The sequence below is a fragment of the Epinephelus lanceolatus genome, chromosome 22 (assembly GCF_041903045.1).
Source record: "Epinephelus lanceolatus isolate andai-2023 chromosome 22, ASM4190304v1, whole genome shotgun sequence".
Classification (NCBI taxonomy): Eukaryota; Metazoa; Chordata; class Actinopteri; order Perciformes; family Serranidae; genus Epinephelus; species Epinephelus lanceolatus.
In genome coordinates this window covers 5,454,962-5,467,737 of record NC_135755.1, presented here as the reverse complement: position 1 = coordinate 5,467,737, position 12,776 = coordinate 5,454,962, and the positions used below count along the sequence as shown (strand labels likewise).

General features: G+C 41.3%; 1 protein-coding gene across 2 annotated transcripts; it reads right to left on the bottom strand.

Annotated features, from left to right (window-relative positions):
• Window positions 1-1,117: 1,117 nt before the first annotated feature.
• LOC117245963 (low affinity immunoglobulin gamma Fc region receptor III-A-like) lies at window positions 1,118-12,292 on the bottom strand. 2 transcript variants are annotated; one of them, XM_033609601.2, is made up of 6 exons: window positions 10,333-12,292; window positions 9,944-10,206; window positions 8,327-8,569; window positions 6,953-7,213; window positions 4,270-4,401; window positions 1,118-2,714 (listed from the first exon to the last, which is right to left on the bottom strand). In XM_033609601.2, exons 2-6 carry the CDS (start codon window positions 9,972-9,974, stop codon window positions 2,677-2,679), a joined length of 705 nt encoding a protein of 234 aa, XP_033465492.1. In that variant the 5' UTR covers window positions 9,975-10,206; window positions 10,333-12,292; the 3' UTR covers window positions 1,118-2,676. The 2 variants fall into 2 exon arrangements, with proteins under 2 accessions (XP_033465492.1, XP_078020129.1); XM_078164003.1 differs by lacking the exon at window positions 1,118-2,714 and adding an exon at window positions 2,850-2,945 and having other exon boundaries at window positions 9,944-12,292.
• Between the last annotated feature and the right edge of the window lie 484 nt (window positions 12,293-12,776).

Here is a 12,776-nt window from a genome sequence, read left to right as displayed (position 1 = left end):
AGTCAGTTTCCACAAATTTAGAGAACACTGTAGTTAACTTCATCGATTTAGTTTCATCCATAGGTCTGCTTTGCTGGCTTTGGTGGTGCGGTTGCCTGCAGACATCAGCCTGATTAGCTGCACCTGTGTGGTCAGCTCATAGGTGGTAGCAACTTCAAGACTGTTTAGGGACTCATCTGTATAAACATTTGAATACAAGAAGCAAAAATAACACATTTATACTGCAAAAAAATGAATGGCATGCTGTTTTACCCTCACCAAAATTTAACCTAACTTTCAAAAAAGTGCTTTCAAAAAAATAGCATCAGATAATGTCATAACAATTAAATGAATGAGGCAAAAATCAGTAACATGGGGAGTCCTTGAATATAAATGGCTGATCCTTACATCTGATTGAATGCATTTGCATGCGATCATGGATGGATCACTGAAGTGGCCTACCGGACAAGGCCTTGGGTCCCAGGTGTTGGGGGAGCCCTGACCTTCCTCTGCAAAATGTCAAATATCAGATTCATACACCAGGAAGGCCACAAAGAGATGCAAGGGAACTGCAAAGAAACACAAAATGACCAAAGAACCAGCCAATCAGTGGCATGGTACACCGGGGTAGAACAGAATTTGCATGTTCTCCACATGTCCCTGTGTTTCCTCCAAGTACTCCAGCTTCCTCCCACAGTCCAAAGACATGCAGGTTAACTGGTGACTCTAAATTGTCCGTAGGTGTGAATGTGAGTGTCAATGGTTGTCTGTCTCTATGTGTCAGCCCTGTGATAGTCTGGCGACCTGTCCTGGGTGAACCCTGCCTCTCACCCAGTGTCAGCTGGGATAGGCTCCACTCTCCCTGCGACCCCCAACAGGATAAGCGGTTACGGAAAATGCATGAATAAATAAAATTACCTCAAAGACACAAATGACTACAAAGTGACAGAAAACAACCAAAATATAAATAAAAGTACTGCAATGAGACACAAAATTACTTCAAAAAGACCCATACGGCAACAAAACAAAAATAACTGCAAACAAACAACCACAAGGAGACAGAAAATGACTACAAAAATGACTAAGAGACACAAAATCACCCCAATAAGACACAAAATCACTTCAAAGACACATACAGTTACCTCCAAGAGACACAAATTTACTCCAGTAAGACACAACATCACCTCAGAGACACAAATTTACCCAGAAGAGATAAAGAATTACTTCAAAAAGACACAAAATTATCTAAAAGACATATAAAGTTAAGTCAGAGACACACAATAAAAAAACCTAAATGACTAAACAACTACAGACCACAAGGAGACACAAAATGAATACAAAATTACACAAAATGGCAAAAATGATTAAATGAATAATACAGAAAATGACCTCCAAGAGATACAAAATAACCACAAGGAGACAAAAAATAAAAACAGAGACACAAAATAAAAACAGAGACACAAACCTACCAAAAGATGTGTAAGGCGACAAAGAGATACAAAACCAGTACTAACTCAATGTGTCTTGCTCCTGTGTGGGCGAGCTGGTGGGGCCCTTTGTCTCAAAGCTCACCCATGTCTACCATGCTACTTCCTGCATGACCAAGTACAGGCTCACTCAAGCCAAAGTACCATTGAGGAGTCAGCAGATGCCTCTTTTGACAACACCCGACCAGCATTGACTGTTTTATCTATCATTCATTAAGTAATGAAATAATGGCGGTGAGATCTTCAGCTCTTCATCCAGCAAACCTCAAGTTAATTGTATTTATTATTTTGGACTCACTCACTAAAAGGAGCGTTAGAGGTAAGTTTTTTTCCTTGTCCCCTTGTTGTGGAAAGACTTACTAATGAATCAGACATTTGTTTTTATTAGACCAGTCCAATTCAGATAATTTATATTGACACATATTATGTTAGAAATTAAAGAAATTTTAACAACTTTTGTTGAAAAACAGTGGGTGTCACAAAGTCCTGCACTACAAATAAAAGTAGCAGCTGCATTCAAAACTGCATCCTAAATATTATCAACAAAATGTACTTCAAGTATGAAAAATTAAAGTACTCTTGGGACAAGAGTAGAAATGATGTTGTGGCTCCAGGTGTGTTGCTGTGCTAAGGCATCGTCATCGGTGGAAAGAGTATTCAGATTCTTTACTTTGGTAAAAGCACTGCTACCACACTGTGAATATATAATGTCACAAATAAAAGTCCTGTATTCAAAGGAGAGACACTACAAACTCAAACCCTGAAAAGTGTAGGGTTAGCTAGCTAGCTACTGAAGATATAGCCTACTGAATGTATACACATGCTGCTTTTGCTTTTTAATGATTATAACGGTGAAAAAAAAATACCAACCATGTTAAATTAGTGATGGCCAAATGAAGCCTCATGAACCACTTTTTTTAATTTTCTGACCCAACCAGATGGCGCTCTTTGTTTAAAGATGAAGGCTGAAGGAATGGCAGTGAAATGTGCTTTCAAACCTTTGTTTAACAGACAGTGCCATCCAGTGGCTTCAGAGAATAAAGACGGTGGTTCATGAGGCCTCATTGGCCATCACTGCCTGCTGTACAGGAGCCAGTGAAGGGAAGCTAATAAAAAAGCTACTTTACAAAAATAAGTATATTGCCTTCTTCCCAGTCAGATTAGTCAGCACATAAACACTCACAGCTCTTCCTCTTCTTCATTCCAGTATTCAATGATCAGACGCTCTCCTTTTAGCATCAGCTCGAGCTGCAGGTAAAACCAGAGAAGAGAGAGGGTTAAGAGGAGTGTGTGTAGCTTCTTCTTCTTTTTTTCACTACCTGCTTTCTACCAGTGTTACTATGACAACCAGCTCACAAACTTCCTGTCCAGTGGAAACCATGTACCTCCAAACACGTGACTTTGACTGTTGATTTTCTCACAGGAAACCACAGAATCACACCTGTCCATCTCATTTCAGTGAAAGAGGATGTGAAGTAGCTGCATGAACAACAGAGACAAAAGAGTCGAACACACTCAGAGTGGAAACTGTTTCTGGGTTACATCTGATCTACAGATACACCAGTAATGATTTTTGGTTGGATTTGAAGGCACAGACTTTGAAATATTTGGATTCTCCTCACTGTGAGTCTCCAGATGTGTTGATGAAGGATGAAGTGTTCCTTTATGTGTTGAGAAAATTCCCCTACTTCTTAAAAGAACACTTCAGCTGCAAAATAATCATTTGTAAATCACTCGCCTTAAATATGTGAAGAAATCATTGTTTTTCTTGCATGCCTCCGTGGTGAACGGGGAATCCAAAAAAGGCAAACATTCTTGACGAGCGTTAGTAAAGGGGGACCGTTTTTAACATCAGCTTCACAATATCAAAACAGCTGTTCACAAACTCTCACACACCTCGTGCAGTGTAATCCAAGTCAGTACTTCCCCTTTTTACATACTTTTGTTTTCGACATGACTTTCAGGTATACATTGACCAATAAATGCTGTCAGTATAAAATAAAATCGGGGAGTGCAGCAAAATGCCGCCTACCTACTTTTGTTCATACACAATGTGCCTTTTTCGGGGCAACGGGGGGCGTGAGCAACAAAACGTGTAGCTCAGCGTGTGACGTAAACAGTGACGTGGGAGGGAAGCCGCGGCTGGTCAGTCCTTCGACAATTCTCTCCTAAGTCGGCCCGTTCTTCACCGTCCCTGTCATCTGATGGTTAATGGCCTCTTTGTTTGCGAGGGCAAGGATTCATAAAGAATGTCTGCTTTTTTGGGTTCCCCATTCACCAAGGAGGTATGTGAGAGAGTTTTCTTCACAAATTCAACACGCAGTGAGTAATGACGTATGAATGGTCATTTTTTTAGTGGAAGTTTTTCTTTATGCTAAATAAACTCTTTAAAAACCCTCTTGGATCAGCTGGAAAAGTCATCGTCACAAAGCTTTTTCGAGATACATGGTTCTCACAGGACAGCCACGCTACAAACATATGATGATCTTATAGAATATGATGTATTACTAGAGATTAAACAGTATACAAAGGAGTTCAAACGAGCTCAACCTGAAGCAAATACTTTAAGTAAAATTGGGGTTATTCAAGTCTCAAGATTAGAATTCAGGATTATATGTTCTGAGATGGTTTAGTTCACCACTAGTATTTGACATTCAGGTGTCTTTGTGGCGTCTCTCATCATCTCTAAGAGCTCTCAGGTCAGCTCTGACCTCTGACCCCTTTTGGAGGAAGCCAACAGAAAATATAACACATACTGAGATGAATATATCATATTATTGTATATTTTCAGAGGTGTTCTTACCTAGAGCCAGCCTGCAGCACATGTAAAAACACAATATGAGTTTGGCTTTGTAGAGGAGGAACAGCAGGAGGGAGCACACCAGTCTGTACCAAGGCATGTCAGGAAGAGGGACACCTGGAGTCTGAGCTCTCACTGTGAGGAGGACAGTTTCAAACATGACAAATAATCAGTTATGTTTTTATCCAAATATTATGAATAATTTTCAACACTAATTAACAAAAAAATCCAATTACAGAGGGGCATATGAATATTCACCAAAGAGCACAACAAGAGGATAGTCGAACAAAGACACTTATGCACAGGTTCACTGCAAGTGAGATGAACCCAAATACCCAAATAAACAAGATCTGATATCAAAATACTATAAAAACAATACATGCAAGCAGAAACCTTGCACTGGGCCAAATTATTATGGGTCATTTAATGTCAGATAAAAATGTTGAAAATGGTTAGGAAAATGAAACAGCTGGAGGAATACATAAAATTTTCAAAAACTTTGCCTGTCTCAATGGTGGGTCGAATCAATGCCATAAAAATGGTAGTGTTACCAAGGTTTTTATACATTTTTCAGTCACTTCCAGTAAGCATTGCCCCAGTTATACTTCAAAAAGCTGGACCACGTTGTTTCATCTTTTATTTAGTCTAGCAAAGTACCTCGAATTTCTAAGAAGCATTTAAGTAAAGGTAGGAGTAAAGGTGGATTTGGTCTCCCCCAATTTAGACTGAACTATCTAGCTATCCAGTTAAATATTTTTTCCCTCTGGCATGGCTGCCCACATAGCCACAACCCGGAAGAGATGGCTTCATGGCTACAGATTAAATATCTTTCTTGCAAGTGTTTCTGTCTCCCAGCAGTCCTTAACAGCCCAACTAAGGTTAAGAAAGACATACCATAGTAAACCCTTAGTTCTGCACTTCTTTGACAATCTGGTCTCAGGTGTTACTGGATTTGAAGGCTCCTAAAACATACCTGGACACTCCTATATGCTTCAATCATGCATTTACACAACTTGGAGGGAGATTTGTATATTCGTGATCACATTGATTCGTTTCAGCAACTGCAGCAGACCTTTCAATCTCTACCCCCCATTTCTTCCGCTTTCGACAACACATTCTCACTTGGACCTCGTCAAATATTGAAGTTTGGTCATGGACTTTCCATGTCCACATATGACGTGCAAGGTACTTGGGTGTGTTGGTTTTTGACTTTCTGGGATGCCATGTCAAGTTCTGCCTGTTACATGCACTGTCTTCCTTCAAAATACACAAATGTTTTCATGAGTGTTGTGACGTTCACAAATGAAACATTCAAAAGAACGAATCTGTTGAGTGAACGTACTGAACTGAATCACTTCCGGAACTGATTCGTTCATTTCTCAGTTCAGTTGAGCTCAGCAGTGAGCGTGCAGGCCGGGAGTGGAACTGCCGATTCGGTCCGTGCGAACGATGAATCACTTGCGAGTCACGAGGCAGCCAGGGTGCAGGGAGGGACTGCCTAACACGTGATGAATCACTCGGTGAACGAATCACTCGGTGAGGGACGTAACCCCGATCCCTGATTCAAATAATTTCTTCTCAGCGATACACTTTCATAGAGACCGTTTTCTCCAAGCTAATGGCTAATGTAGCCAGGAGTCAAGCCACATGAACACAATCACACACCTCCTCATTGTTTTAACAGACTTAGTTTCCAGATAAACAAACTTAAAACGATAGGCTGGCCAATAATGAGACTCACTAGTGCAGGGCAGACGTAGCAGCAGCTCAGCCGTGTATCAGTTCAGTGAGTTGGACTACGCAGCACACAGTCAGGGCTCCTCCCGCCAAGCACTGAACGATTCGGTGAACAAATCTTTTGAACAAATCTTTTTAATGAACTGATTCTAGTGATTCAGTAACATCTAAAGAACTGCTTTGCCCATCACTAGTATTCACAGGAAATGTACAGTTTGCATACAGTTTATTTCAAAATAAAAGCACTATGTCAGCACAACAACCCGAATTGACGGTTTTTCCTCCAACAACTAACAGATGTGATTGGGTTTAGGCAACAAAGACACGTGGAATGGTTTAGGAATAAAGAGCAGGGTTTGGATTTATATTCTTGGGAGACGTGAACACCACTCTTCTGGATGAAAGTTGGTGGTTGTTGGAACCATCCACCGCTCCACCTGCCTACCCTCCTTGGACTTTCGCCACCTTAACTTTTGCTCTGGTTCCACCCTGTTTCCCCCGACACCACAGAGCACCATTAAACTACAATGACGACCCACCGCGAATCATGCCGACGTTGAAGGACGACTTTCTTCAACAGTGCCTGATGCCGCAAGTCACTGCCCAACGGCCAGATTTCAGAGTGAAACCAGGTTGTTGTCTAAAATTGCAGCACTCTTTAAAGGCTCATTCCCCACTCCATGAGCAGAAACCTCATCATGCTGCTTTAGACAGTCTCTTGGCTATTAAACCATATACTAAAAGGTGCTGTGTCTCATTTTTACTACATTTTACAAAAGTTAAAATGCCCATCATCAAAACCATTTAAGGAAAAATGGCAGGAAGAATTGGGTACTATGTAGAGATGAAGAGTGGGAAACCTGTATTGAACATATTCACAGTAGCTCAACAAATGCGAGGCTCGCTTCAATATAATTCAGAGTTGTATGTAGAGAGCAGTGCGTGTCACCTGTCACACCCAGCCAGCTCTGCGGCGACTCTCCTTTCGTCGGGTGTTTACACTTGTAGAATCCTTTGTCAGACATGGACACCGCTCGGAGGGTCAGGATTCCATCAGGCTCGGTACCAATGAAAACACTGTTTTTGTAGAATGCGGCAGAGAAATTTGATGTAGGATTATTTGAGTATCTTTCCTTGTGGGTGCAGCTGAGAGTCACCTCATCTCCCTTCCTCACAGGAAGTGCAGGGCTTTCCAGTATCACGACACCAGCTGAAATATAGAAGAGCAAACACGGTGTCACTGTTGTTTTTGTTAAAGACAAGTAGAGTAGTTCTTACTGTAATCTCTACATTTAATCTGTAAGCCATGCTACTGAGGTTCTGTTTTGGTCATAAAGCCTCACCTGACCAACCTGTGCCGGTCTTTTTCCTTTGATTACATCTGTGTACCCTATTGATTTGTTGGCTGGCACAGACATTCTGACTCCCAACTCATCAAACAGCTTGGTCAGAGGCCCTACACTTCAAACCACGACGCTCTACGTGGCAGCAGTAGGAAGTGAAGTGATGCAGTACAAAGAGCGACAAAGTCCGTGTAAGGAGAAGTTGAGGTGGATGGATGGGTCAAACAAACACAGGACTTTGACCAAGGAGGCTGCTGTTTGTGTCCCAAGTCAACACTTAGATATTTTAACTTACTTTAACTTGTGACATTTTTCCAAACCTAAACAAACTGTGACCATTGAACAATGTTTTGGTTTTAGACTTTGAATAGTTAGGGTCAGAATAACCCACTGGGCGGGTTATGAGACAATGGGCCCGTGGACACAGGCAAAGGGCCCCACCACCTCTCCACTTCCAAGACACACAGACTTTGTGGTCATTATGCATCTTTTTGTGGTTCATTTTGTGTGTTTTTGTAATCGTTTGGGTCTCTTTGAGATAATTCTGTGTCTTATTGAGGTAATGTTATGGAGATTGTTTTTGCGTCTCTTTGCAGTTACTTTGCATCGCTTTGTAGTCTTTTTGTGTCCTGTTGTGGTCTTTGGGTCTCTTCCTGATTGGTATGTGTTTATTTCGGGGCGATTTTGCACATTCAGGCCAGGGGGGGCCCTGACACTTTGGGCCGAGGGGCCTGTGCCTGGTAGGCATGTTCAGTAAGCCATCCCTGCCCACTGGTCAGGGGATAGGACCTGAACAAATCGGGTTTCAGGTACCGATCAGGCAGTGATGGGGGGTAGGCCTACTCATATATATGAGTGTCATAATGTGAAGGGCCACTGACCAAGCTGCTGTATTGACCAGTTGGGAGTTGGGAGGTTCTTTTGTCACACTAAACATAAACACAATATGAAACAAAACACAAGCTCATTAGCGGACATACCGGTCACTGTGATGTTGATGGTGTTGCTACACTCGCCCTGCTCAGACTCACACCAGTACACTCCGCTGTCTGACGGGTAGACGTCGTCAAGCATGCAGCCATTCTCGCAGGGTTCAGGCGTCTCAGAGGAGTTGTGCTTCCTCAGTGTCCAGCCGGTAGAGTTTGGCGGTGCATCACAGCTCAGATAGATGCGGTCGTACCGAAAGAACTGAGATTTGTCAGGACGGATGCTCAGTGTGGCTGCTGGTGGTTCAAACAGGAAATGAAAGACATGATTTTAAGAACAAAAGTTTGACACGTTTTTGTGCCTGATTAAAAACAGAGACATCAAACCCTGTGCTCTTGGTCTTATTGCACCAATTTAATGAATCAAGGTGAATCAACATTTTCATCTTTATAAAGGATTTATTTAAAAAATGGATTTTATATCAAAGGCTTTGGTCACGATCCGGTCATGATCATGGAGGAGCTACTAACTACAGTGGCTGATATAAGAAGAGAACAGCCCTACATGGAGCCAGTGTTTGGTTTGTCCATTCTGGGCTATTGTAGAAACATGGTGGTGCAACATGGCAATCTCCGTAGACGAGGACCTGCTCCCTATGTAGATATAAACGTCTCATTGTAAGGTAACAAAAACCCAACATTTCTTATTTTCAGGGGATTATACACTAAAGAAAACAGACCTATTATATTTTCTACCAATATGTTCCCCTAAATCCTACACACTGGACCTTTAACAAGGCTGCACTTTTGCAGCTTCGGTTTAAGGACTTTCTGCCAGGATAACAGCTTCAGATATATATTTAAGCCAGCTTCAAAGAACCAAAATATAGACTTGTGTCAGAATCAATTAAGGCAATTCACTTATCAACAAACTGGAATGGGGTCCAGATAAAAAAACAAAAAAACTTGAGCTTTGATTGGACCCCCCGAAAAATCAGGCCTAAACCTACATCGTATCTGCCCAAGTCTGACATGAGCCTTAATGGTGGCAGCAGTTTGGGGCCAGAGCCTGATAAAAACAAGAACAGTTTCCACTGTAAAAAATAACATATTTTTGACTATTAAAAACATTTACTGCAAGCTAAAGTCGTCTCAAGTCTTTTCAGCGTGTTAGCAGACATCTGTGACACAAGATGCGTTTGTAAATAGCCACTCTGAGCACCAGAGTCTATTCTGGCACAAAATGGACCCTGATACAGAAGTAGACAGATCCAACACCAGGAAACTGGTGAGAGCCCAAACAGATTCAAGCCTGGGGGCTTGATGAGAAATTACAGCCCAGCCTGAACCCAGTGGGTCAGTTAACGCCCAGTCAGGTTTGGACAGACAATCAAAGCTCTAACTGCTGCATCCTAGTTGCACTTATACCTGCGCTGTATAGTATTGCAATTTACAATACTGTGCACTGTACTGCTTTTTGCACTTCCAATTTGGTGCTTAACTGTATTTAATTGTCTCTGTAACTGTGCAATGACAGTAAAACTATGTCAGTGCAGTTATCAGTTACTAAGAAACAACAGCCATAAAATAACAATTGAATGAGTAAACAAAAACGAGTGATCAAACCAAATTGTATCTGTTGAAACTATTGAAAAAAGTAACATTTCTTACAAAGTAGTAGACAGAGTGAGGTGATCTCCATACTGCATCGATGCTGTCCTCGGTCTCAGCTACAGCCAACACTCTACCCACATCCTGAGCTCAAAGGAAATCATGACAACCCTTGTGACAGGTTGCACCATCTAGTACAACATGTAGAAGAATCCAACTCAACACATCAAGCTACAACCCTTCGTCTTAACCAGTGGAAAAAAAAAATCACCAAGTGAAACTGTCAACTGGTGACAAAGGTTTGCTCCTTATGAGTCACATATCTGTGAAACGGGACATGAAACAGACACATTATTAACCTGGGTAAACTCAGGACATCAGTCTTTGACAGATCCAATAAAATTGCTTTAATTGAAAAGAACCAAAAAAACAGACAAAAACAGGCTCACAGGCAGATGAGAAGATAACCTGGTGGGTGGACAGGAAGAATCAGCAGGAATAAAACAGATACAGGGAAACCAAAGGGGAAAATGGCCAGTTTATATACTGAGTGGGCTGATGAGGCAACGAGAAACAGGTATGTGAATGGGGGAAGGAGGCCCAGGTGAGTAAATAGAAAACAAGGTAAGGTTGTCTGGGGACACCTGGTGGCCAGATGGAGACAGGGCAGACCATGACATGAAGGTGTTTTGAATCAGCTCAGTTTAATTTATGTCAAAAGAGATGAAGAAAGAAAGCACGGTGTGATCTAATGTGGGCCCTGGGTCGGCCGTCCCATTCAGTACTGATTCTGACCGTCTTAAACTGACTTGGACATTTAGTTTGTTGGTTTTTTATTCAGCTCATTCCAAAGTTATGACTAATCAGTGTATGTGGTTAACAGCTCAGCAGCCAACAACAGTGTCATTAGGGTGGTATCTGTGGCCTTTGGACTCTTTTTATTAAGCTTTTAAACAGGAAGCAATGACAGTAATGTGGATGTGTAGAAGAAAATATGCTTGTTCAACACGTCTTGGGTTTTTCCACATAACACTGATCAGTCAAGCTGTTATGATCCTCTTCAGCAAACAGTTCTCTATTCATGTTCCTGTTGGCATTATTGTCCTTGTTTTGCCTTTTTGTCCACCTAATTAGTCCTTGGGACTCACTGCCTGCAGAGCAGACTAGCAATGGCTCCCAAGTCTTTTGTATTTTATTTTGGCTTAGCGGAGGGACATACAATTACAGCAGGTTGTATTTTGTACTGATTTTAAACACAATCTGAACCCCAAAAGGCATGTTTTCTTTAAAACTTGCCAAAATTACACATTTATCATGATCAGAAACAGTGAAAACAGAAATGAGCCTTGAACACATCATGTACAACAACACCTCCCACCAGGAAAAAATAACCTAATCTATCAAAATCACTTCACTCTACATGTCTTATTTAACATTTCACCGCAGGAAACAGATCCTGCAAAAAACAAACAAACATTAAATCCTGCACTCCTGCAAGTAAGACAATAGTTAAAAACTAAGGCCTTTTCCAACTCTAGAGTTTTGTTTTCAATTTTCAACTTTCGATCATCAAAGGGTACGTTTTTAAAATCCAATCTGCCGCCACACCAAGTTACTAATATTATTTTGGCCACTACTCCTGCCACTGTTGTGTATAGTTTAGTTGGAAAAATGAGCATTAGGCTATGTGCTAACGTTGCTAATGCTTGCGTGTGCACACTTTCTGGCATTTTGCTGAAGAAATCAGCAGTTTGTAATGGTGATAACTCTCACTCCCTCTGTGCTGTGTGTAAATATAAATATAACATGATTATTTATGGTGGAGGGAGGGTCATGTTTTTCCCCCCAGTCACTCAGGGAGGCTCAAGGAAAAAATATTTGTTGCTCTGACAGGGCGAGGCGAAGCGAAGCGAGGCAAGGTAAGATCAGATCAGATAAGATCTCAATTGATCCCCAGACGAGAATTTGGTTGTTGCAGTAGTGAGAAAAGACAGAGATAAATATAGATAAATAGAGAAAGTAAAGTAAATAAATAAATGATAACATGTATATTAAAAAACTGTACTGAAATAACAATAGAATAAAAACAAAAAATAGAAAGGAATGGAACTATGCACGTGTATTTACAGATGGGTCTAAAAAAATCATGATAACGGAAAAACAAGTAGTGCATTTTATGTCCTGGGGTTAAAAGTTAATGGGATAGTTTGGACTTTTTGAAATGGGGTTTTATGGGGTACTTCAGAGCATTACTTACAGTAGATATCAGTCAGCACGCCTCCAGATTGGAGAAGCAGCAGGAGTCTGATTCAGCAGCTAAGCACTGTACTGCTGTGGAGGAGGTCGGTAACAAAAGGTATTTTAGTCACCTAAAAAAAATACACTATATTTGGAATGTTTTCACTGCTTTACCTTTGTGTCAGACAGCTTAGCTTCTGTGTCTCCTGTTTGCTCGAAACTGGGGGCGTGCCAACTGACATCCACTCTTTGTAATGTACTGTCTATGGATAAGTCCCCCATACAACCCAAATTCAAAAATCTGAACTATCCCTTTAAGGTGACAAAGAATATTTGATGACAATCTCACTTCCTCTACAGTGGATGGAGGTAATCGAACCAGTGCAAACTGTGCACAATGGATAAAAAAATTACTTTGGAGGGGGGATCTGCCAGCCCCCCCCAAAACACACACACACACACACACACACACACACCCCTTACTTCCTGTCATTGAAATTTTACTAACACGTGAGATACAGCAAGACATAGGAGTGGGAAGGTCACTTGGGAAAAACAGGAAAGAAGAGGTTAGCAGGATTAGATTGCGACATACTTTCACTAAATTTACCTCTGCGCATCAGTGGAAGACATCTTAGCACAAACTGTGATGTCT